The 26,531-nt window shown below is 40.9% G+C and overlaps 3 protein-coding genes across 3 annotated transcripts in view; 1 reads left to right on the top strand and 2 right to left on the bottom strand.

The window, feature by feature from the left end:
* LOC146987410 (receptor-type tyrosine-protein phosphatase gamma-like) overlaps nt 1–26,531 on the bottom strand; it is a 421,581-nt gene that overhangs the window by 352,784 nt on the left and 42,266 nt on the right. The gene's annotated exons all lie outside the window — the stretch shown is intronic.
* Nucleotides 8,337–10,558, top strand: LOC146987412 (uncharacterized). Its single transcript, XM_085777838.1, has 4 exons — nt 8,337–8,687; nt 9,610–9,809; nt 10,164–10,419; nt 10,529–10,558. The coding sequence occupies exons 1-4, from the start codon at nt 8,337–8,339 to the stop codon at nt 10,556–10,558; spliced, it is 837 nt and encodes a 278-aa protein (XP_085633964.1).
* On the bottom strand, nt 11,657–13,925 carry LOC146987411 (uncharacterized). Its single transcript, XM_085777837.1, has 2 exons — nt 13,718–13,925; nt 11,657–12,894 (listed from the first exon to the last, which is right to left on the bottom strand). Exons 1-2 carry the CDS (start codon nt 13,923–13,925, stop codon nt 11,657–11,659), a joined length of 1,446 nt encoding a protein of 481 aa, XP_085633963.1.

The following is a 26,531-nucleotide window of genomic DNA, read 5'->3' as shown; positions in this document are numbered from 1 at the left end:
CCTATCATTGTAATGGCAAGAATGGCTGGAGTGTATGAAACTTAAACTGAACTCAGAACTGGTCTAGTGGGGAGCTGTGGCTGGACAGCCCCCTTTACAGCAGGTAGCACACGCACGCACACACACACACACACACAGACACCTGTTGCTGCGCTGTCTCTCTCTGTCCCTCGGATCTCTGGACTGTTTTGGGCTCTAAGCATGGACGGCCCAACCCGTCCGGACGCGCTGGTTCGAGCCGGGTTCGCACCGAGAATATGACTCGGTGAGGCAGGGCTTTTTTTTTTTTTAACGGGTTCGGACTGAGAATTAATGCTCGTCGTAAATGTAAACACACTAACGTCAGCGCGTCACGTGCAGCACCACGCCGCTCCAACAAACACTACGGCGGCAAAAAAAAAAAAAAAAGAGAGAGAGAGAAAAAACTACCGACTACCGCCGCTTCGTCTTCTTGTTACGTTGCTGCTCAATGGTCGGGGCAATATCAACACCTATGGCTGTGTGGGTTAAATGGTGGATAATGGCCGTCCGCCGGTCATTCCCATGATTTTAAACACGAGTTGTTGTTAACAATGTATCATTTTTCATGGGAAAATGAGGTGCGTCCCCGGGACGCATGGATAGTGAGTTTACTGCGTCCTGTTAGATTTTAATGCGTCAGGGACGCAGGACGCGTACCTAGCAACATCACTGAGTTTAAAAAAAACATATATAGTATGTGGTCCTTGATTGACAATGTTCATTAAGAAGCATTAACATAATTGATGAAGCACATCCATACTCTTCCTTTGTGTTAAAATTACCAATCGGCCTATGTGGCTAATTACACCAAATTCCAAAAAACAGTTCAATGTGAATGACTGTATAATTAGTAATAGTTATTACAACAAAAACAACAATTACTAAAGAAAAAACTGTATGCATTACATTCAGTGTAGTCAATGACTGTTAAGTAGGGAGCAAAGTATTTTACGAAGGTCTCACATTGGCCCCATTTGAATACCACTAACTTCACCTCTATTTTCTATCCTCATTTGGCTCCTTGCATTTTCCCCCTCAGCTATACATATATAAATGGCTCCTGCCCAAACACCTATCAGCTGCCATGTCGTCGTCCCTTTGTTGGTGGAGCGTGGAGCATGGAGGAGAATAGCACCTCTTTCTTGATTGGGTCAGAATGACACCAGGGCCATATTTCACTATAGGTACCCTCCACATCATGCACACACACACACATTCATGCACACACGTGCGCACAAACTCAGCCTGTCTCCTCCTTGAGACTCACTGTTAAAGGAGAGATAAAGATGAGGAGATGATGAATTTACTGGAGAAGTGCTTTGTCCCCTATTCTGTTCCCATCACTGTTGACTGAACACGGGACAGAATGATAGATGTCCAACCCCTCCTCAACCCCCACCCCCACCCCTGATACCACAGTCCTGCTAGCGCTTAATGGTGCCTTCCAATAAACCTACATTCAATCTACACATTACTGGTACAGCTCCCACTTATTGACCCAGCCGGTTATTACTTTCTAATGGAGTCAGTGCCAATCTGAGAGTTAAATTTGAGATGGAATCAATAAGCGCAGGAGTAAATTATATACTTAACCTTGACTATTCATCCCTTTGACACTAAAAGAAAAGATGAGGAACAAAAGAAGAGATTTGAGATAGAAATATCATTCTAGTGGGAGGCATTATCAGTGGACTGGTTGCAGTGGAGGCTCGGATTATAGGGGTTTATCTCTGTGTTATGACAGCATAAACTGGGGGTAATTCTTCTCCCATTCAAACATGTAATCAAACTCTGTTTTGTCAGACTGTTGTGAAGGCAAATGTAAATTGCCATTAGCATCAGTCTGAAAAGAGAAAGGTCAACAGCAGCAGAGTGAAAGAGAGATTCAACTCTACGACTAATCACCAAGAATTGCTCTCTGAAACACACACTATACATTCAAATGACAACATGATGAATGAGCATATACTATATACATCAACAAACAGCTATCCTGGTTTTGATCCTTGTTCTGTTTCTGGTAAATGGTGTTTTTTTTTTCCTATCCATCCTTAATGTTTTTCATTATGTAAACTAACAGGCAGAATACTGGAGCCAGTTGGGAAAACCCAGTTAAATCATTTTAATGCTTCACATGACTGAGCTTAAGATTCATTTAAAAACCAAGCAATGAAAAAATGCTGACAAATGTTATTTCCAACCTAATTTACTAAATGAAAGCAAAAAGGATTGTAAGATAATGAGTTGTTTTGGACATGATGTCCAACATCCTGGAACATTGTGTTAATGACTTTGTTTGTTGATCTAAGACTCAGTTTCCACATGGTAGCAACATGTGATCTGTGTCTGAGCTGTACAATTAATTACTGAAATTTCAATATGGCCATGTGCTGCATCTAAATCTACTACTGGTGCCACAGATGCCGAGCCCATCATATTCTACAAATGTAGAATTTTTTTATTAATATTTGTATTGTTATTAATATTATTATTATCATTACTACTACACTATTTGTCAATTAAAATTAAGACCCATATCACAGTAGCCTATACATTTCTTGCATTTGGTTCAGCTCTCTTGGAAACGTCATCCGTTTCACATGTTAACACAGTATGTAACATGTGAAAAGTGTAAAAGAAAATAAATAAATAAGGCGTGAATGTTTTCCAAAGACTGAGGACAGATGAACAAAAGGACAGGGGTGGGGGATTGGATAGAAAGACAGAGAGAGAAAATAGAGCAAGAATGTGGGGGCACGGTGAAACTACCAAATATATTAAACCCATCTTCCACCGCTAAATGCAAATAAATAAAGACTGGTTACAGCATGATTGATGAGCACATCAGGCTGCTGTTTCACATTCTCATGCCTCTGCTCAAATGCACAAACACACCAATTTATTCTGGTGTTAAGGGGGAATGTGCTGCTGACAGAGGTGTAAACCACAACTAGCTAACAGATGAAAGACAAAAAACACAGTCAAAGCATATGAGCAACATGAGTATCCACGAACGCGTTCTCCACTCTTACTGAGCAAAAAAAAATAAAACGGCTCCAACTTCAAGGGGCAGAACATTTAGCTTCAAAGAAAGCAAAGGAGACCAACAACATGTCAACAAACACACAGTGGTGAGGAAGTTAGAGCAAATCCCCCTCCTTCCAACCTCCGAACCCTGTCTTAATGTTCACACAAGTCTGATCTGGGGGCAGCTACTATAGAAATTAAATCTCTAAGGTGGCTGGCAACCTGCTATACAAAAGCTCAGGCAGAGAGGAGGCGGAGAAAGTCCTATTGGCTGGATACAGATTTAGAAGGCTCATTTTCAAACAGTCCAACAGCAGGTTAACCGGTGCAGAAAGTCATCGGGGTCAAAGCCCATTTGTAAAGTTAACTGCTTTCAGAGAAAAGATGAGGCTTCACTAGCAATGAAGGTGACTGTGGTGGGTGCTGCAATCACATCTTTGTTATTCCCATGGCTGTTAAATTGGTGTGGTTATGTTGAGGAGATTTATGGTGGAGGTGTAATGTCACCAGGGCTGCAAAGCATACAAGTAGAGACAGTTTAAAGTAATAATTCGCCAAAAATAAAAAAAAAACCGAGGACAAGTTATCTTCAGATAGTTCCTGGTATTGAGATTTATGTTTATGATTTTCACAGTTTAAAGGACAGGGGGTTAGTGAAACAATATGCATACAGTATTTAGGCTAGTTATGATGGTATATGCCTGTTCCTCATTAGATTTAGAGAGAATAAATCTATATTTATGGATTTAGAGTTCAGACAATCAAACAAGGATTTCCATAAGTTTTGGAACAGGAGCTCTCTTATTTCTATATTAATGTGAGTCTGCCAAGGTGAATGCTGCATCAATTAAATATTGCTGCACCACTGAATGGTGGGACAGTAGTTTCTCCTTTGCATTCATAAATGAAGGACCAGTGTTTCTTTCGTTGAACGAGATAAGATAGAAAGCATTTCAGCTCCTTTCCTCATACTAGACCAGCTTTTATCATGGATACTGCTTGGACACTTCAGCTCCTTTCACTCAGATTGAATCTTCCTTAGGAAAACATACTTTTTCACTGCATAACACAACATCCACCAGCTACACATATGTTGGTTAAATGCCTAAAACCCAGTGTCAGTGTGACACTTGAGGTCCAGTGCTGGTAACTTGAATATTTACACTGACATCTAATATTATTCTGTGAGTGTGAAAGCAGTGAGACACCACAGTGACAACACTAATCTTTCTCCTGATGCACCCAGGGCATGTAGCAAAACAATGAAGCAATAAAATAAGAGAATAACCCACTGCTGTAGCCCAGTGACGCTATAAGAAACAGACAAACAATATTAATAATAACTACATTTAGTCCAAAATAGACAAACAAGGCCACAATAGATCCTCCAACACAAAGGAATGGGAGTTTCTTTTTTTATATTCTCTCATAAAATCCTAGTGAGTGTTTCCTGAAATACCACACCTACATCACAGTGGTAATGGACCTTGGTTTTCATGGTTACTATAAGAAACACAGAGGTCCTTGTCTTCACAGTTACTAAAATGACATTCACAGCTTCAACAGGTTTGGGCACAAAAACTAGCCTACTACATTAGGTTTGAATTACAGGCATGTCCAAACTATTTCACAAAGGGCCTTGTGACTGCAGGTTTTTGTTCCAACCAATCTAGAGCAATACAGTTAGACCAATCAGCTGGAGACTGATAGGTCAGTTGAATAAATAAGTCAAGTCTTGGTTCGAAACTAAAACCTGCAGCCATGTGAGCCTTTGTGTAATAGTTTGGACATGCCTTGTTTAGAAACTAAAAATACTCCTGTAAACAAGTCTCCTGTGAGAATCAACTGCAACTCTCCTGCATGAAAGACTTGGGTCCCATTGACCCATTTAACCAGGTACCTCCTAAAATGGGTTTTCCCGCTCAAAGTTATACCATGTTGTTACGTGTGGCCATAATCACAATGGCCACGAGAAGTCGCCTTGGAAAGAAAAAAAAACGAATAAGCTAATACAATAAACTGCTGAACAAATGCCTGTCAGCTTCTTTTTTTTTTTTTTATGGTCTGAATTAAATTAAACTGTATACCAACAATATACATGTGACAAGAGATGGGCTACTGCAGCTTCAATGTAAATCCCGTAAAAAGGATGAGGCACTATTAACGTAATAATAAGCAAGGCCCTGAGACACAGCTAAATTATAGCTAATGCTAATCCTGTTAATACTTCGTAGCTGAGCCCTTAGTCCACGGCGGAAACTTTAAAGTCTGCGTGTACTGATGTGACATTTATAAAACCAAGACCAAGACATGCTAGGACAGTGCTTTTTTTTTTCAAGATACAACCATAACAGCAGCTAATCAAGGCCTGACTGTCCATTAAAAAAACAAACTCAACTCACCCAGTATCTTCAAGGTTCATATTATCCTCCTCTACAGACAGAAAAAAAAAACTCTGGGGAAAAAAATGATCTTGTTATATTGCCAAACGTCCAGTTAATCCAGTCTCGCAAAGTATTTGTATCTAATTTAACGTTAGGCCTACATTATTCCATGGCATCCACCAACAAAAATCCCGAGGTACAGCTGCTGGTTCCTCACCAATCATCAGGGAGAGGCAAGTCATTTTCCTCCTGCTCCGGTCATGAAGTTTGCTAGGTACCTGTCTCACACCGCGGTTACACTGACGTTTAGATTGACATCTGCCCGACCAATAACAGCTCTGGTGTCCCGCCCCCAGCCGGCAGTAGCCAACCAGATTCCGTCTTGTAAGAAGAAGGCCCGCCCCTCATGACTGACGGTTTGTAGAGCCAATAGCAACAGAGAAATTCACACTGGAAAAAGTCACGTTCGCCCTGCAGGCACAAAGCTTTTTGTTTGTAGCTGTATGTTAGCTGTAAAATTGTTGCTCTGGCCATAGCCTATAGTTCATTTGATATTACTTTATTTACGTTCATATTTCTTTCAAGTAGCAATGTATGTAGGCTATAATTGATTGTATTGATGTAGGTTATGTAGATAAATAGCCTAACTATTGAGTCTTGCATTTCAAAAAAAGCATTTTAGGCTAATGGTTAAAATGTTATTTGGTAACATAGGTGTTTAAAGAAGAAGATAAGAATTCTAAAGTTGTGTTCAGCCTGAACACGTTGCCCATGTAACTGGGCCTTATATTTAATACACTTTACTTTGTGTTACACTAGACAGGTAGTGTACGCGCACAGTGACTGGAGCAGCTCAAGTTTACTAGTAGGCCAGGCCTATAGTGTCTCTCGGCAGAATAGTGTGGCCAGAGGAACTGTGAGAGAGATGCGAGAGCTTGAGGATCATTTTTGAACCAAACTGTCACATACAAACACATTTACAAGGACGGTATTAACACAGGTAATCAGAGTTATATGCAAATGTTTTGGCTGCTCTGGGTAAATTACATATTTTGTTGATTTTTTGAAATGAAATGAAATGAAAACAACCCCTGCAGCAAGCAGACATTTAAATGTGTTCATGCACTGTTACTTTTTATTTAATTAATTTGAAAACTTTGAAAAAACCTCCTTCGAGCAGAAAACAAAGCTGGAAAACACTTTGTAGCAGTTAAAACTTTCTGTTCTTCACTTATTCATGAATATTCTTCTAGTCTTGCTTAGAGAGTCTGCAATAATATAATTTTAGGCTCTCAAATTCTACATTGTGTTATGTGCTTCCGTCTCATGCACAGAGATTGTCTGCATTGCTCCTTATAAGCCATAATAACCAAAAGATGACACCACCTCATCAACTCTTTAGAGGGTGATACAGTACATGTAGCCTAATTCATTAAATTTTCATATCTGGGCTCCATATTTTCCTGAATACATCCAGACTGTTATTAACTCTGTGGTTAGGGTGTGGGTCATAAGAAGCCACATCCAGCTAATCCATCCATTTAAACTCATACGCTCTTTTGACTTTCAATGCCTTGACACTATTCTGTTTCCTGTTTAATATTATGGCTAGTTTGAGCCAGAAACTCACCTTAACTTCCAGTGATTAAATACCTACAGTACCTAGCATGCATGGTGCTGGATTCATGCTGAGATCTGTCTGTAGTATACGTATAAATAATACAATTGCTTGTGTGTAACCTAAAGTTATGCACCAATATGAAACAGCGTGGCCTGCATCTCCAGCACATATATCATCTGTCCTACAGTCCCAACCTTGTATTTTTGAGTAAAATAAGTCCTATTCAGTACTCTAAAATAGAGAATGCATGACTGCATGTCCTAGGCTGTATGGTGAGGCAAGATTTTACCCTATTGCTCAAAAGGTGTGAAAAGATATGTTCTTACCACCACGTATTATTCATTTCTACCCTGTGATGGATAAACTATTATGCCATATTTCACTAACAGTCACACATCAAAACAAATATGAACAACTAGGTCCTTCAACAAAGGGCCTATTATTGAGGTCACCGCCCTAAATTGTGACCACTACAGTGATGCCAGTAAACACTTAGAGAACCCTGTCACCGAACACTGTCACAGCTTAAAATGCCATAATAGTAACTTTAGGTTGACCATCACTACACAGCATTACCTGTAGTGATTCTTATTTTCTGACTGTTTTGTTTAACATGAGTGCAGTTTACTTAAATAAAGGGTACATTTTCATGAAGACTGTGGCTTAATTTGCCATAAAGTGGTCTGTAAACTTATAGCTCCAGTCTGAGACAGTATTTGCAGCAGACTAGGTTTTTCCTGGTCAATCACTTTCTGCTGCCTTGAGATGTCCCAACAATGTCACTTTGGAGCAACACGCCCACACACTCCACCAGTTGATCTTTATTCACTTCAACTCCGGAGTGTCTTTTATCAGAGGTAAGTCTTTATGTGTAACTCCCTCTGTTTGATATGTGGAGTTTATAATAGTATAGTATTGAGCCTTGTTACTGATGACTTCTCCCTCTCTCTTTCTCTCTTTCCTGCTCTCTCTGTCAGGTGTGCCCTAGAGTTTCTCCTCTGCTTCCTTCAGTAGTGATGATACTTGTGATCAAAGTGGCCAGTAGAAAAAAAGTATGTAAATTTAGAGGTAATTGCCAGCACTGCAACACAAAACCCAGCTTGCACCAGAACACCCAAATCCCAAAGTGATTTGACTGACGGTGTCACTCAGTCAGCCAGTGAGTCAGAAACATTCATATAGGGCTAGGCCCAGTGTTGTGGCCTATAGCCAAAAACCTACCAATTGATAGCTTTCAGTGACGTCACGGCCCAGGGACCTGGCGGTCAAAACAACGTTCCAAGATGGCGACGCGTAACGGAGTTTCTGTTGACAAACAACAGAATAACCACTTAAATCACCTGTCGGCAGCCGAGATAGAGAGGTATCGAAAGAAGTTGGAAGTGTTGGGCACCTGTGACCCGTACACAGCACCGGCAGCTCTATTCGAGCCATTAAACACCACCAACACCTTGCCGAAACTCGAGTTTGGCGATGTTTACATCTACCTGATCGAGAACCCGTCACCCTACACCGCGGCCAGAATGAAAGCGTACAAGAGCACCGAAAGTTATCGGTATTTCCGATCAGGATGGGTACATAACGCTGCTGTTTGGGAGGTGAAGGACAAGACATTCTTCATAGTAAAAGCAAAGGTGAGTAACAGTTACTAATTTAGCTAACACTAGCAATCAAATTAACGTTAATGTTAAATAACGTCATGGGTCAGTTTCAGGGACGTTGTATTCAGTGTGTAGTCAGTGTGTTATTTTGTCAGATAAAGCCATTTAATATGAGATAAATCTGATCAAATATTATTTTCCAATGCCAGGTAAACCATTCATACAGTTTAAATGAGCCCCCACTTACAACCTGGGTTGCTGTGGAGAAGGAGGGATTGGTGCGTTTTGGTCATTGCACCTGTATGGCAGGTCTTGGAGAGGTCTGTTCACATGTAGGAGCTACATTGTATGCCCTGCTTGCAGCTGTAAGCAAACAGAGTGGCACCACATGTACAGAAGAAGCCTGCTGCTGGAATGAGCCCAGCATTGCAGCTATCAAGACAGTAGGCTATGCACCAGGGAGCCAGATAGATTTTACAAAAGCCCAGCGAAAGAGATCAGCTGATGGATCTGTTGCCCTTCCCCCTGCCAAAGTCCCACCTCTGACCTCAGAAGAAAGTGGAGCATTTTATAAAATGCTCCACTTAACAGAAGAGGACGAAAACCAACCCTTCAAAAGTGCCGTTTTGTCTGTTGTCTCTGGCCATGCACAGAGGTACATACCCCGGGCCATGACCCTGAGTATCCCTGAACCCCTGACCAAGAACTATCAGCCAGAGCACAGGTCACTGTCAAACCAAGAGCTGCAGGCAAAGAGTGAGGAGGTCTTTACAGGGTTAAGCATAACAGAAGAACAGGTCAGTCAGTCAGTCAAAAGTGAGGAATATCACAGGCAAATATGTAGGAAACTAGTTCCCCCACATAATCCAATACTGTCATGTTCTAATGTTATTTCATCATTGTTTACATTTGTTACATATTACTAACTTGTTAACTCTACCTTGTTCATTTGTAGTGTCATGCAATAGAAATTGAAACAAGGCCTCAATCAAAGTGTGCCATGTGGTTCGACCTGAGGGCAGGAAGGGTAACTGCATCTAACATCCGAGCAGCCTGCCACACTGACCCAGAAAAACCAGCTGTCTCGCTGATAAAGAAGATCTGCTACCCTGTGGCCTACAAGACCACAGGCAACAATACACCCCACTCTCTCAGGTATTCATATCCATTTTACTTTGTATGGGAGCAGCACATAACAATGTTGAAATCAGATATGCCAAATCTGGCCAAAGATACCACTTTCTGGTAAAATACAAATTAAGAAATAGAAAACATTCACAATTGAAAATCTGGAATTATAGAATATGAACTTTTTACATTTAAAAAAATAATCAAAACAATTTATCGATTATCAAAGTAATACATCAATCATTAAACCACGACCGCTGATAAAAAAAAAAACTTGCTTGCAGTGATACCTGACAGTAATAATGTCACAGTGATATTAACAATGTTGTGCTTATCATTTATTACCGTCCGATGTTTATGGCATGCATACATTTTTTTCAGATGGGGCACTGAACACGAGAGTAAGGTGGTTGAGGAGTATGCCAAGAGGATGGAGAGCCACCACACAAGTCTGTCCATCAGGAAGGGAGGGCTGGTCATCAATCCCAAATACCCATGGTTAGGGGCATCCCCAGATGGCATTTTAACATGTGACTGTCATGAGATGGGTCTGTTGGAGGTGAAGGCACCCAGCAGCCTTCAGGGAAGCACATTGATGGAGAAGAGCAAACATGACCGCACATTTTGTCTACAAGAGGTTGAGGGCAAACTTTCATTGAAGAGGGAGCATCAGTATTATTATCAGGTGCAAACACAGATTCATCTTACACAGGCTAGCTATTGTGACTTTGCTGTCTGGGGACCAGGGGAGGGAGGCAATGGTGAAATTCACATAGAGAGAATCCTACCTGATACTGTCTTTTTTGACACCATCTGTAAAAAGGTACACACACTTGTCCAGAAGTGCATCATTCCAGAGCTACTAGCAAAAGCCTTCACAGCCCCAATTCTTACATCACACACCACCAAACCATCTGAGGGCAAAGGATGTTACTGTGGGGTGCCTGTCCTGCATAATGATGACAGACTTGAGTGTAAGTCAGGAATCTGTGAAAGACAGTACATGCACAAAAGTTGTTTGAAACTTGACACCACACATCTGAAAATGTCAAGTTGGAAATGCAGCGGCTGTGTGCGAGAAATAGCTAAACAAAAGAGGGAAAATAGGAAAAAAGTATAAGTTTGAAGTGTTTTATTTAACACAGGTTACACACTTGTGTGTCTTATACATGCTTGTGTGAAAATACAGTATCTCACAAAAGTGAGTACACCCCTGACATTCTTTTTAATTCTATTATATCTTTTCATGGGACAGCACTTAAATATTTACAAAAAATGTCAGGGGTGTACTCACTTTTGTGAGATACTGTATGTGGAAATTTGCAGGAGGCCACTGTGTGTGTGCATGTGCTCAGTGTGTGTTTTGTGTGTTTTCAGTGGTACTTTGTCCCTGTTAGGGTTAGGATGTTACTGTGGGGTGCCTGTCCTGCATAATGATGACAGACTTGAGTGTAAGTCAGGAATCTGTGAAAGACAGTACATGCACAAATGTTGTTTGAAACACACTTTTGAAAATGTCAAGTTGCAAATGCAGCAACTGTGTTTAAGAAATAGCTAAACAAAAGAGGGAAATAGAAAAAAAGTATAAGTTTGAAGTGTTTTATTTAACACAGGTTACACACTTGTGTGTCTTATACAAGCTTGTGTAATGAAAACAAGCACAAAGCAAGTGTTCCAAAACATGTAAAAATGTATACAGGTGTGTAAAAAAATGGAAAAAAATGTAAAAAAAAAAAAAAAAATGAAATGGACAAATTCAACTTGAAATACAAACATGAAATAAATATTTTTGAAGTATTAAAGTATTAGTTTATCAGTGTCAGACATCATTTCATTTTTGAAAAAAATCCACCGTGTAAACCCTTCTTTAATGTTTAGCCTGAAGGAACAACTGAGGGAGCCACATTTGTCAGTGCACAGCACACATGGACTATTTTGTCTAGTGGCATCAGACCTTTTGAGTGCTCAGCTTCACACATTGGAATTCCTACTGTACTTTGAAGTATGGTGTATCGGTTTCTAACCTCGCCTATAACTCTCTCTACATGGATCCGTACTGATGCAAGTCCTCGTGTAGACTCCAACTCCACGGGACCGAGTTGCTTTTTCCCTTTTGTAAAGGCTGGGATCTTAAGCTCAGCATTGTACAGACCAACTGAATCTGCCACATCAAAGCCTCTGTCAGCCAATATCACATCACCTGGGTTGAGGCGATCTAAAAAACCACAGTTCTCAGTTAAGTATTTGTCTGATGTTCTGCCTCCCCAGCCTTTTGATATGAAGGACACTGTTCCTTGTGGTGTTATGCCAATCAGATACTTCATGGTATGGTGATGTTTGTATTTTGAGTAGGTCTGTGCTCTTGCTCTTAGGTCGCTTGGCCTTTCAATAAAAATTTCGAAGCAGTCAATAATACAGGCACATCTACGAAAGACCTGTCTAAATACCATGGGCATCGATAGCTGGAGCTCTTCTCGATTTGGCCAAAACACGAGTGCTGGGACAAGCCTTGCATGTATCACTTCAATTGTGTTTCGAAATGTTCTGCTGGCAGTTGGAACTGAGATCCTAAAAAGACAACTGAGCAGTGAAAGGGAAAGGTTCATTTTCAGCCTCATTAGAGTTAACAGAAGTTGCTGAAATGGAGAAAGAAGGGTAGCAGTCTGTAGAAATGATATAATAAATGTTAAAAGTACTTGTAGCTTGGCATATGATGGGATTCCAGTCATTGTTTTTACTTTTTCATCCTGACTTTCAAAAGCCAATTCATCAAATGTTCCCGATTTAATAATGTCTTTCAACCTTTGGTTTTCTTCCCTGAGCTGGCTACATTCCCTTTGTAACCTTTCAAACTTTTCGTTGCATGTTCTGTTTTGACACTGTTGCTCATCCTCAGCAGGTGGCGCCGGCTCAGCATCAGGCATTGATGACAACTCTAGGAGGACATCCACAGCATCTTGCTTCTTCTTCTCCTCTGCCCTCTTGTTCTTCATTCTGTTGTGATGCTCAAACCTCTCCATGTCTTTCTCTCTTTTCCTCTTCTTGGTGGCTGGTGTGTGTGTAAAGACAGATGGTACCCAGTCAGGGGACAATGGGTCATCAGATTTGGCACCTATAATAAGAGAGTTCATGCAAAAAAGTTAGAATAAAAATTAATTGAACTGAATTTCATTTACAGAGCTTGAATTCACATTATAACATAACATAAATAATTTAAACATGGCTGTAGCAAATTTGGCATCAGGCTTTGTCTCATTTTACTTTATTTTCTGACAGACAGACAGACAGACAGACAGACAGACAGACAGACAGACAGGAATGGATATTCCAGGTGGATGCTGGGGAGGTGGTGGGACTGAGAAAACTGCATAGTCAGCCAGAGCAGCAACAAGCAGTAGCCAGGAAAGCAGCTGGATTTAAATAGCGTGCCCGGCGTTCTCAGGTGAGGAGAGCATTTCAATGATCAGCTGATCAGTATTTGTTTTCTTGCCTGAAGTGGCCTGGCATGCCTCACATCATGTGTTATCATTCCTGACTAGTTAAACAATTTCTCACTAATCAACTGCTATTCAAACAGAAAGGATGGAGTAGCCTACTATGAAGACGTAAATAAAAAATAAAGGATAAATAATATACAGTGTTCATGAAAAACAAAGAGTATCATTCTAAACACAAGTGTAACATCTCGTCTTTGTGCTATTCAACTGAATATACTTGTAACAGGATCTCCAAATCCCTCCTTTATGAGTTTATTTGCGTTATCCAAGGCATCCTTCAGTCTTAGTTAGCTAACTAACATAAGCTAACATTAGCTAACTAACTGTCAACCGCTGACAAACCACATCAAAATGGAGACATAATGATTTGATTTATGGCTAAAACTATGATAACTAATGTACAGATATACTTTGAATGTAGGCTTGAGCATTACATACCGTTGATGAAGTGTTCGCTGCAAATACGTGTGTATTTGGAGGGCTGCCATGGTTTGCTATCCCCGGGGACCGAGTCGCGTTTGATGGCGCTGATCCACAGGCTTCTCCTCAATGGGTTGTCTTTACAGGACGGAATACGGTAAAAACACAACCCCGGCTTTTCTCCGCGGCGGTTTGTGCACCCGATCGCACAACAAACGTCCGGCATTTGTGTTACTCCTGCTTGTTTTAAGCCATATAAATCTATGGTTTTAAGCCTGCGGGTAACGGGGAAGAGGGTTGTTTTGACCGCCAGGGGGGCGTTCCATACGGGCCGTGACGTCACGTGAAAGCTATCAATAGATAAAGTCACACAAATACCTCTATGGTACAATTTCTAATTTGTCTCCCATTTTCTACTTCACACACACAAATGTGCACACACAAAGACACACATACAGAGGCTCCATTCATTAGGCCTGTCTACCTGTGGTTCACAGCAGTATGTGATGCCAGACATTCTCTGTGGGTTAGGATCTATTTGTAGCCTGGTGGAGGTGGTCTCCACAGGCTAATTACTCCATTTAGCATTAAGGTGAACTGCAGTTCAGGTAGAGCCAAGGAGGAGTAATTATGTCGACAAAAACAAGGGCCACGCTGGCTACAGTTAGACCAAGTTAAAAAACAATAATAGCTTTTTAAAGTTTCCCCTGTCGACATTCACGCAAGACACCTCTGGGAAATTATCAGGCAAATATAAAGAAAAACAAAAAAAAAAACAAGGTTTATTTAATTAGAAGAAAAATACAACATGCAGGTAAGATGTGATTTGGAAAAGTTTACCACTGTGGTTTGTACCTGCTCTTTGATAGTCAAATTTCTTTTAAGATTTGTTTTTCCTCTCTTTCTTCTGCAGTTAAACTAAGAGTTTGGTATTGCCACAATGAGGAACATGAAATATCTGGAGTAACAGGTCCAGGCTGATAACATGTCTCACTTCACTGAGAGGTCAAGAGGTGAGAAAGAAAAGAATGAGAGTGACAGGTCCACTGAGGCTTTCGTGTGTCAGGTAAGTCCCTGGGTTTTTCTGCCCATTATACGTTTTCCTGAACTGGAACAGTGTTGAGCTCCAATAAAAAGCCAGTGACCTCAGTCACCGCGATTGGGCTGGTGGCAGGTGAGCATAGCAGTGTGAATGTGGCAAATCATTTATCAAATGTGTAATGAGAGCAGCGAGCCTGGATATCAGACACAATGGAAACAGCTGGAATCAGCAGAACTAACTTGTTCCACTGATAGTATAGCTAATGTCTGTAGAGCGTGGATTTAAAAATCTGATTGAAATCTCCCTGTAGGGTTTAGGCTGGTCCACAACAGCAGGCTGAATGAAAGATATTTCCACCACTAGTTAACAAAATTTTAAGCCTGAGACGCTGTCGTTTCCTCCTGAGCGGCTTGGAAGAGGAGGAGGAGAAGCACTTCCAATACACTGAGCCATTTCACCGTTGCAGCAGATTTCATTACATGTGTGATTATTACTAAAGAAAGCAGAGAAAGAAGACAGGAAAGCCATCAGTAACAAGGCTTCATATCACTATGACCAACTCTACATATCAAACGGAGGGAGTTACACATGAAAAATTGTTACTGATAAAAGACTGTTACATTCTGGAGAAGTGAGTAAAGACTGAGCTATTGACTGAGCTGAGAGAGAGACATTACTGTATAAGAAAGATTGCCTTGGGCCTTTCTCTCTGGGTGATGATTTTACAGTAAATACAGCTGAAATCACAGCTCAATCCTTGTCTTCAAATCATCTGTTCAGTGATTTTGTCAAACACATTCACATCTATGAAATTAGAATTTCACCAAACATATACTAGCTTTTCACCTTGTCTTATTTTAGCGTTTAAACTGATCCAAGCAAATGCCTGTGGCTCTTTTGTCAGAAAGAAAAGGACTTGTAGCAGCTGCATCATGCAAGCAATATTAGTCCACAGCTGACTGATTGACCTCATGGCAATAGTACATGTTCTACTCACAGCTGAGGCATAATGGAAATCCTGGTAACAAAAAAATCAAATTATAGTCATCCCAAATGGACACGTGAAATAAATACATGAATAAATAAACAAGTAATGCATTGCACTGTGGGAAGCTCAACTTAGGGCAGTGAGTGATCGAGGTTGTGCAGACTAGAAGGAAATAGGATGCAGTTTTTATATGTTAGAGGTCGACTGATCATCAACACTGAATAGAAAATAGTGAGTGGATGTTCTGATAAACACCATGGAACACACCAGAGAGTGATCACACCAACCCAACGGTTACATTCTGCAAAACTGACTCCTGATCCCCCGGCTGAAAATAAACCCTATCTATCACAGGCACTGGTATTAAATGGGTGTGCTGGGGTTAATTGAATGTGCTAAATAAAAAGATGCTCACCTCCCAAACACACACACACACACACACACACACACACACACACACACACACACATACACACACAGTTGTATCTTCTTGATTTCAGAGGCCATTAAATTGACCTGCATTCATTTCCTGGAGCCTTACCTAAACGTAAATTGAACCCTGTGGACATATCTAGGTCTAGTACGCAACATGAAGAATACACTGCACACACTCCCTTTGCAGAGGTGTGCATGTGAATATGTGTGTGTCTGTGTATCCTGTCACTTTTTTTGATCAGGCCTCACCAACCCACACACTGGGGCTGAATACGCATCAATAGCCTGATATGTAACTACAAAATGTAACTCCAGGTCATAGTGATGCAGACCGTAACAGCTGTGATTGGTCTGCTTGGTAGAATGTCTCATCCATGAATGTTAGAGGCTTAACAATCACTCACTCTCTGCCCACCGCAGGAAGCTCTCATGTTGTGCGCTCTGTTTTGTTGCTATTGCTTTAAGTGCACATACATTAGTATGGAATGAACATGTGAACTGTACTGACAGTAGCATACCCACATTCTTTGCCATTGTTGCAATGACAACAGTAATTGTTTGGTAAAAGATCATCATGGTCGGGGTTAAAACAGTGTCACTAGAGTTTCTCAAAACAAAATGATTTATGTTGTCATTGTTACAATATGTTACAACTGTTGATTTTACATGGGAATCCACCACGACATCCTCCTGATGTGCTCTTTGTATTTTTATTATAGGTCACTGCAGTTTTATCTTGGCTTCTCTCACAATTACTACAACCACTAGATGTCATGAACAAAATCTCCCTAAGGGTCATAATAACCTGCTGCACAGACAATCTGTAGGCTTGTTTTTTTTTCTTCCTCACAGGATGACAGTCTCGCCCCCTCCCCACCCATGTAGAACAGTCTTGGCTGTAGCCTCTTTCAGGTTCACCAACTTCATCTCAGTTCTTTCTAGCTGCAGGAGGGAGGAAGGAGGCCACCACCTCAGTGTGACTTGAAGTATTATTTGCACGTTCCTCTTCTGCCCAATGACAAACTCAGTTTGTCTGTATAAGGAAAGTGGGTAGTGGAACAGACAGAGAGGAGGGAGGGAAGAAACGAAATAGTCCCATTCCTGCGTCAGTCTGAAAAAGATCAGTCTCTGCTCATCTTCAGGAATTGTTCCTCAGCTTCACATTCACTTAGTCTCAAAAGCCTGTGTGGGTTTACAGGCTCAGAAGCATTCAGAAGGCCTCCATGACTCAAAGCCAAATAAGAACAACAACACAATTTACTTTCAATGTGACCGCCAACTCAGTCAAAGCCAAACCTCAATAAGGTAACGAACACTCGCGAAGATTCGACAAGCTTTGTAATCAAACTTTAATTTGGCTTTCATGTCAGCTCAGAGAGTAATCATTGCAGCCCATTTCTGTCTAGTCAGTGATAGATATACATAAATGCATGAATATATTTTTTTGATCTAAAGCAAAGGCTTCTATTTACTGCCACATATTATGCAAATGTGAAAATGCAAATGGTCATTAAAAACAGCGGAGAGAGCCTGTGCTTCGCTGCTGTGCCACATTGTGCCGATGGCGCTTTCATGTGTAATCAAAGACGAAAAGCCAAGTTACTATCAGCGATATCAAAGGCATCCTCTGAAACACAATATAATCTTATATCTATCCCAATTATGGGACTCTTTTTCTTCCCAACGAAAAACAACTGGGAGCTCGCTTCAAAGAAAAAGAGAAATTGTACTGGCTGTTAGCTGGAGCGTGTGACACAATGGAACACCAACACACACAAATACACAGAGGTCACACCACAAGCTCTGTATTATTTATCTACTTCAGAACCTCGCTCAGTGGCACTCTGGGATGGCTGTGGCAACAACTGATGCTCCTTAATGCCATATGTACACGCCGACATCAGCATCGTACTTACATAAACAATAGAGCCGACGTTTTCAAATGTCAAAGCAAAAAACAAGAACAAGTAGAAGAATTGCTTGTATAAAAAGCTGTAAAATAGTCAGTGGTCTTTTGATTTAAACAGTAAGTATAAGTAAACTCTCTGTGCTTTGTGCTGCAGTGAAATTTCCTCCAGTAAAATAAAAGTACTGAGCACTGAACCCAGGTGACGTCATGTGAGACAGTTTCTACACAGATTATAAGACAAAGAGGAGCTTAAAGCTTTTATGTAACTGTCTGAGCTATTCCTAGTCAGTTCTGGCTGCATGAGGCAAGAATTAAATCAGAAATATTAAGAGCACAGGCTCTGCTTCACACAGCTAATGTCTTTAATGAGTGCTCTATTCTTTAGGGATTTGACTATGAGCTAAAAGACAAAATGCGTCAGGGTCAGGGTGACAAAAACTTCATCACTGTGTAAAAGCAATGGCATGGGGATGAATTTTTAGGAGGCATGGAAGAAAAAGTGGGGGCGAGTTAATTTGAATTGAAGTCACAGGATGAAGAAGGAAACAAACTTGATGAGATTCACATCCTCATTTTCCTCCAGATTTGTTCATCTTCCAAAAACTCCCACAGTCCTCGCCTCCGCCAACTCCCTGGAGACTGGGTGAAAACCGTCATGTGTGTCCTTAAAAAACACATGGAGCTACCAGCTGCTTCTCTTCCAGTGACAGCCTGGGCAACTCAGCTTAGTTAAAGTTTCAGGACAGAAGGTCGAGCGGCTCATGGAAGCTGGCTGAAGTGCCTGCAGTGGTGGGCGGAAAGTGTTTGGCCTCTGAATCCTACAGAAAACTTTCAGTAATGGTGAGAAGTATGTGAATGTGCTGGCTTTTCCCGTATTTGTGCAATGCTTCCTTCCATTTTATTGCTCTATGTATTTGTAAAAATGACAATGAACTCTTTTTTTCGTATTTCACTTTTCTTGACATCAACTGTTTTGCAAAAACAAATGAACTGGTGTTCAGTGGTTAAGTAGAGAGCATGTCCCATGTTGGCCTATATGCCTGAAGCACTGATCACAGTATTGACGGTCTCTCACCTATCCCTCTACACTGTCCTATAATAAAGGCATAAAAATGGCCCAGAAATATCTTACAAAAAGAATTAAGAATAAAATTGAAGAACATGACCACAGAGTAAGTAGAGGCAATAAAATGAATACTGTACTATCAAATAAATAGGAATAAAAAGGCCTTCACAGGGAGGAGACACATTTTAAGAAGTGATTTCAAAGAAGCTGAAGTGTGTCTGAGTTCCAAAGTGTGGAGGCTCTAATAGCTGTTACAGACTGATCTGGCAGGACCCAGCAGGATCCCCATGGTCAAGAGGGCGCAAACCAGGTCAATAAATCAGAGGAGTATTTAGGAGGAAGGCAGTTTAAGGCCTTAAAGGGGAGTAATGAAAGTTTAAAATCAATCTGAAAGCTAACAGGGAGCTGGTGTGGACCCAGAACTGAGTGGAGCAGTAGTGTTTGTACCAGCTGTAGGCTGGGGAGGGAGCCCCAGGTGATACCCAGGAAAGACTCACTGTTGGAGCCAGACTCTTGTGGTCAGTAGAGGAACTGCAGTTTTTGACACTTGAAGCACTGACCTATTTTTTTAGAACCAGATGTTTATACTTGGATAGCACCTCCTTTAAGTATCAGAGCCTGGGGAGTCACATCTTCGAACTGATGGACGACAGGATATAGATTTCATCAAGATTTGAAGTCTAGAGGAATCAACAATACCTAGGGGGTAGAGACATTCAATTCCCTAAAACCATGTTGATTGTTAAACTTTTTCCATTATTGAAATGTTAGAACCATCAAATTCAACACTGCTCTGTGCTCTAAGACTCTGGTGAGGACATTTTGCCCCCAGTGGCTTCATAATCTGCGGACTCACCTCCTAAATTAAATTTTTTGAATAATTAATCATTTGTTCATTGTGACAAAACGGTATCAGAGTAATACATCTGTCATTCACACAGCGAATGATGTCCCTGTGTGACATGTTACAAAGTTCATGAAATTATGTGTGAATCTCAGAGGGTAACACACACACACACACACACACACACACACACACACACACACTTCCCAGCAGTCTGAGTGAGTGTCAGAGTGGGTTGAGGGACAATTCTCCACTAAAAGCCAGTCTTTTGCTGATATGAGCTCACAGCCTGACTGGAAACTCAATGTGTCTTGTCAGAGAGATGAGGGTGTGTTCACTTCTCTCTTTGCACTTTTTGCTGATGTTTGTGCAGCTATATACGGCTACATGAAAACCCTGCAGGGTGGAGGACCTATTTGTCACACTTTTACAGCTGACATAGCGCTTGCAGATACACATTTTTAGTTTACATCACAACACATAGCCCATGGCTGCATGATCATCAGCTCCTTTAAGTGCTACAAGGCTGCTGCAAAAGGCACACAACACCCCTATGGATTGATGCAAGTTTTGACTCTGGTATACTAATGTTGTAAAGCTCAAAAATCTGAATGATATGCACAGTTCACGGCAGATGCAGATCCCAGCTTTTCCAAATTTTACTCTCAACTGGCTCCTCCCTGTAATTTCCCTTGTACACTTTGCTGTAGTCACAGTTGAAGAGTGTGCAGGTTTGTTCATTGTCATCAGTGTAAATCCAAACAAGCACTCAAGTTCCTCAAGGGCCTATGAAACAATGAGCTCAGTTGGTCAGTGGAGGAAAAAAGTTTTCAGGATGATCAAACTTGTTGCCGACCTGACTGCAGGGGGCCCGAGGATAGAGGGAAAAATAAATCATCAATGGAAAATTAAAACATGACAAAACAATTCCCTGAAAGACTTTTACCTGCCCTTTCAACTTTTTTTTAGCATTTAGTTTCTTATATACCTGGTGATAAAATAATTTAGTTTAGTAGTTGTTTACTTTGCCCAGGTAGTTTTCTAGTTTAAAGTCAGATGTATTCTGATTATTTGTTTTGTCTGGCCAACAGCAAAACCTAAAATATGTATTATCTATTATTAGAGCTCTAACTATGTGTAAACAGATCAAGAGGATAATACGTTTCTGAGAAAAAAAGAAAGACAAAAAAGTATATACTGTACTGGCCTAAAAAAAAAAGCCTTTCAGTGTTTCTGTAGATATGTCCTCAGAATAAAATTATCAAAATGTCCTTGTTTTCTGTGAAAAAATGCTTTTGGTATTCATTTGTATTCTAGAAAAAGCGGTGAAAGTACAACCAGCAACCTGCTTTTAAACAGGTTAGACCCCTAATCGTAGGAAAATGACAAACAAGGTAAAAAAAAAAAAAAAAGAAGTCATGACTTTATGAGCTTTTGCTGAGCTATCAGTCACATTTACCAAGCGTTGCACCTTTTCAAGCCACTGATTTCCATAATGGCCCCATAGCTCCCTGGTATTGATTACAGCTTCCAGCAAACATTAACCCACCAGCAGCACCAGCAGCACCAAAACTCAATTTCACTAGATAAAGCCAACTCACAGCGATTATGCATATGAAACATAAGGAAGAGCTTGGAGTGAGGAGGACAGACAGCAAGAGACAAATGAGACGATGGAACAGGGAAGAAGAGAAGCAGCTGCCTGGCTGCGAGTAATGAAGGAGAATAAGTCAACTCTGATTGCAGTGGAGTGGGGAGTGTGTAGTATGTGTGAGCAAGGCCAGTCTGTCCCTATTGATTTCAGTGTGGGGCTCTACTGCCGTGACACCTCTGCTGTAACTAGGTAAAGCTCTGATTTTTCAGATTTGAACCATGGCAGCCAATAATGTAAAACAGTGACTGGCTGGTGGCTAACACACTGAGTGTTTGATTTAGGGCTGATGGGCCAGTTGGCTCTGTCTCCTGCAAGGCCTGATTAACAACTGGGAAAAGCAGTCAAGTGCCTAGAGGCCTTTAACAGCCTGTGACCCATAATCACTGCATGTCAGTTGGTTTGTGGTATAATTCGTGATGAATTTTTTGGGGGTATGATTTTCACTCTATTTTAAAGGTCTGTATTATACAATGTAATTTCCCAATAACCTCTGAGAAGTTTCCTACAGTACAAGATGTAATTTAGTTTGAAAAATATAAAATAGGAGGGTTGAGGGAACATAGTGTGTTCACAATTAATTAATCCAACAAACCTCTGCGGTAAAAAGTGTTTTACTCGGAGCACAGGTCCACTCAACATGCAGACATGTAAAAACTGACTTGTGGACACTTGACAGGGGTTGCATGTTGGCCACCAACAGTTTTGAGGTTTTGAAATGAGACGTGAGTTAAGGGTTGGGAAGTTTCAAGACAGTTCCTGTTGTTCAACGAACCAGTGAAATTATATCAAGGAAGCTAGTTGAAGTGTTAAATGTGTAACTGTGTCAGGTGTGGAGGTTGACCTCAGGTGAGAGAGGAGAAGTTTTTTTGTTTGTTTTGGATTTAATTTTGGAGAGTGGAACCAGGTTTACATGATTTATACTCATGGTCCTCCCCACTTCTTGCTCAAACATCTCCTTGGTCTTTGTGACACTATTCCACATCCTCCCTATGGATCAGCCAGTGACCTTGGCAAGGCCTGAGAGCAGGGATGAGCGCAGTGTCCACATACTTCAGGCAGTGATTAGGACGATGGCCTCAGCAGGGAGGAGAGGACACAGCCCTGGGGGGAGTGTGTGGATGTGTGGAGTGGAGAACCTTTTATTCCCCAGGAACTTCAGTGTTTTGATGATGACAAAGTCTGTAACCCACAGAATATGTTTAACTATATATATACGTATATATTATGTTAAACATAGTCAGGGTAAATTAAATGTTTAATTAAATTTATTTAATTTAATTAAAAATTAAATGATGAATGTAAGATGTTTGCTGGATTCCTCCTCCAAACCTTCAGAGCATGTTATGATTAGGACAAGGAGACCTGTCTTGGCCTGCGTCCTTTTCAAACACTGACCAGAGAATCAATGCTGATAGTGATGGGGTCACCTGGGGTCGGGCAGCTGATGTTGTGATCGATGATCTTACTAGAACCTGGCGTGAAAGGAAAGTCCACAAAATCCATACAACAGTGAAAAAAGCATTTATGGAGCCATAACTCCAGCCAGGCATTAGAAGAAGTAAATCACACAAACATAAAAGCACATCACTTGGAAAGAGGTGAACTATGTGGATGCATCAGTGACCCAGTTAACAGAAAGACAGGTCCAGTGCAAGGGCAATCCAACCATTTGATAGTTGAATCAGTTTGCTGCTATAGCAGATGCCACTCTGTAGGATTTAGAGATTCACTCACAGAGAGCCGTATAATTATTATAAATAGATAATAGCTGGCAGGATGTGATGTTTGTGTTTTCTAGTGAGTTTGGATGAATATAAGTTGTTAGAACACACACACACACACACACACACACACACACACACACACACACACACACACAGATACACATACATTTTCCTTTGACTGGATTGAAGCCGCATTTGTTTCTCTCGCTTCCCGGTGTCGTGAAACAAGCTCGGCAATGTGAAAGATCCTCTTTGATCTCCCACAGGGAGGAGGAGGAGGACAGGAGCGGAGGACAGAGGACAGAGGGAGGGATGGAAGGAGCACAAAAGTCAGCAGACAAGAACAGATGGTGAGAAAGAGCGAGGAAAAAAGTAGAGGACAAAGTGGAGGGGGAGCAGAAGTGTAACCTTTAAGAATCTACATCCAGGGAGAAAATGTGCAAGTCATGTCTCTAAAACTGGAAGTGATATGTTTGAATATTCTTTCATTTCAAGACAATAATCAATGACCTTTTCCATCACCAAACATAAGTGACTTTTTTTTTTTTATCCGCTTCCACACAAGGGAAAAAGATACAGTACTTCAAACGGCTGTGAAGCAGCATTTGGATCAGAAATGGAAACAATGTGTGAGACACTGCCTCATGTCACATCAGCTGATTTCACTGATTACCTTCCAAGCAAAGGAGGTAAAAGTAATCAGTGAATAAGCCTCTTTAGCATTTGGTTGGAATAAAAATCTGCAGCCCACAAGCTCCGTTACTGATTTAACAACGAGGGAAGAGGAAAAAAACAAGGCAACATGTTCCCTGCAACAGAATCTGAGTGGGGCAGAGAGATCTGCTCTGTGACTTCCCTGCCCTCTGTATTGTTGTGTTTGCTATACTTGTACATGACATTATTCAGTGACGCACGTTTAAGAGAGCAGAGCCGACCCTCTGCCATCTGTACTGACTGTCTGCCACTGAATTGGCATACATACTCTGATATATTTAGGCCCCTTACATATGCAGAGAACTGCAATTAGTCACTTCACACATTCACCCCAAGAGCTACAGTAGCATGATGGAGTAGAATCTGCATTGTCGACACATCCGCACTATTTCAGCTACTCCATGCTGTCCTCAGCCTCTGATATGGGAGGTGTCAGATCCATGAACTGATTCCTTCAAGACTCCTTAACCCCACCAACGTAACCACACCACTTCTGGGAAGATAGTATACTCTAGATAACATGTGGCTGCCACTGAGTAATGTAGTAATGACCACAGAGTAGTTGGAGCGTCAACATGTAGCCAGACAGACTGGTGTTAACTCTTCATAAAATGGCTGTAGTTTAATCCTTCTATTTTCTGTAAGTTTACCCCCACTTTCCTTTTGCTTATCAGAGGTGATTCAAGAGACTGAGGTGAAAAATGGCCTCCAACTACAGTAGTATTCATCACCTTTATGTAATATGTAATAAATATTCTGACACCAATGAAAAATGTACCAAACTCATTTTTATTCTAAATTACCACCTTAGCAGAATTTTTCAAAGAATAGAAAACAAATAAGAACTTAATATATAACTAAACACCTTGGGTGTGGTCACATTCTTAATGAACCTTGTTAAAGGAAGTTTCATACTGAGCTGTTTTGTAAAATCTGAAAAAACATTTTCAAAAGCAGTGAGTGACATATCTACAGACCTTTTGAACAGACCTTCTCCTATCTGTTTTGAATCAATGGACTGACAGTGTTCAGTAGCAGGACAGAACAGCAGGACGTTGTAGCTACCAATCACCAGCCAGAGATGTGAATGAGCTGCGAATGGGCGCACCCAAACAACTCTTTTATTCTAAATGACTTAAATGTATTAGCCTATGTGATTTAGTTTTTGTTGAGTTGACAACAGTGAATTTATTTCACTGGTCTATCTATACTATTTGTCATACTTCACTAAGACAGTCTGAACAATGGGCTGAATGAAACAGTGTTTCTAATATTAATGTTTGATTTAGATGCACGTTCAGGGGCTCCTTGACAAAATAGCGAATTACACTTTTTTTTAGAATGACGTAGCCTACTTATGGTCACCTCAATTAGTTTAATAACATAATGACTTAATTGGACTAATTCAATTATATTTAGATTTTTATGCTGCTTCTGAAGTGTCTTTGCAAATTGGAACAACATGGCCGCCCCTTTAGGGAGGTTTCCTACTGACGTGTCATTGTAAATTGTCCATTGATAGTTTAAGGGGTAGGGAGGTTGATTTTGACACACTGCTGGCACCACCAACAGTTTGGGCCTTTAGCAGTTGCCTGCTCACAAGCTGTGCCTCAGTTGCTTCTGTGTGTCTGTACAATACATAAATGGTAAATGGACTACATTTATATAAAGCCTTTCTGGTCTCATCGACCACTCACCTCTTTGCAATTCATGCCACACTCTATTCACACACACACATATTCATACACACAATATAGTTACAGACACAAGGGGGAATGCAGGGTTCATAATGTAAACCAAACAAATGGACAGGAGGAGCTGGGAGGCTTAGGGTTAGCCCAATAATTATTTACAAAACTGAGAGCACATGCGGGTAAAACTGTGCTAGATTGATCGCCACACACACTAACAGTCTGTGTGCTTGTGTTTTCTTAAAGATCCCAGATTTGACTTTTCTTAAAATGCTATTAAGCATCTCTTTTCTGTCCACTCTATTTGCTGACAGCACGTCGGCGAGGAGGAGAGCAAAGGAAATGAAGGATCCTGTTACTTAAGCAAAGGTCTGGACTGCAAATATGCTAACCTTACCAAGAGGAATAAATTGGAAATCACTTGAGTCTTTTTTCAAATCAGAGGGAACTTGAAGAGCAGATAATTAACTGGCAAAAAGGGGAAAAATTGAACAAGCAGCAGACTGGTACCTTTACACATTCACGAGTACTGTAACTGCAAAAAGAAAAAAAAATATGTTGAGAAGGTGCGTGCAAATAAGGTGTAAAGACAAAGTGTTTCATCTTAGCTGTTCGCTGGTACAGTGAGAAATTAAACTGAAGACATGGTCACCATGGAGATGAGTAATAGGGGCATCAGTAGTTCTGCCAGACCACCATCCACACAGGGAAAAGAAATGTGAGATCTCCACCCCCCAATGACATGTCCTCTGTTAAAGAGGCACT

This window comes from Trachurus japonicus, chromosome 5 (assembly GCF_045865225.1).
Source record: "Trachurus japonicus isolate A0001 chromosome 5, Traja_1.0".
Taxonomy (NCBI): Eukaryota; Metazoa; Chordata; class Actinopteri; order Carangiformes; family Carangidae; genus Trachurus; species Trachurus japonicus.
This window is presented reverse-complemented; position numbering and strand designations above follow the sequence as displayed.

Coding starts and splice junctions, on each gene's coding strand:
- LOC146987412 (XM_085777838.1), top strand. CDS start 8,337: ATGGCGACGCGTAACGGAGTTTCTGTTGACAAACAACAGAATAACCAC. Junction 8,688..9,609: donor TCTTCATAGTAAAAGCAAAG/GTGAGTAACAGT, acceptor GTTCATTTGTAG/TGTCATGCAATAGAAATTGA. Junction 9,810..10,163: donor AATACACCCCACTCTCTCAG/GTATTCATATCC, acceptor CATTTTTTTCAG/ATGGGGCACTGAACACGAGA.
- LOC146987411 (XM_085777837.1), bottom strand. CDS start 13,925: ATGCCGGACGTTTGTTGTGCGATCGGGTGCACAAACCGCCGCGGAGAA. Junction 12,895..13,717: donor CAGCGAACACTTCATCAACG/GTATGTAATGCT, acceptor CTCTTATTATAG/GTGCCAAATCTGATGACCCA.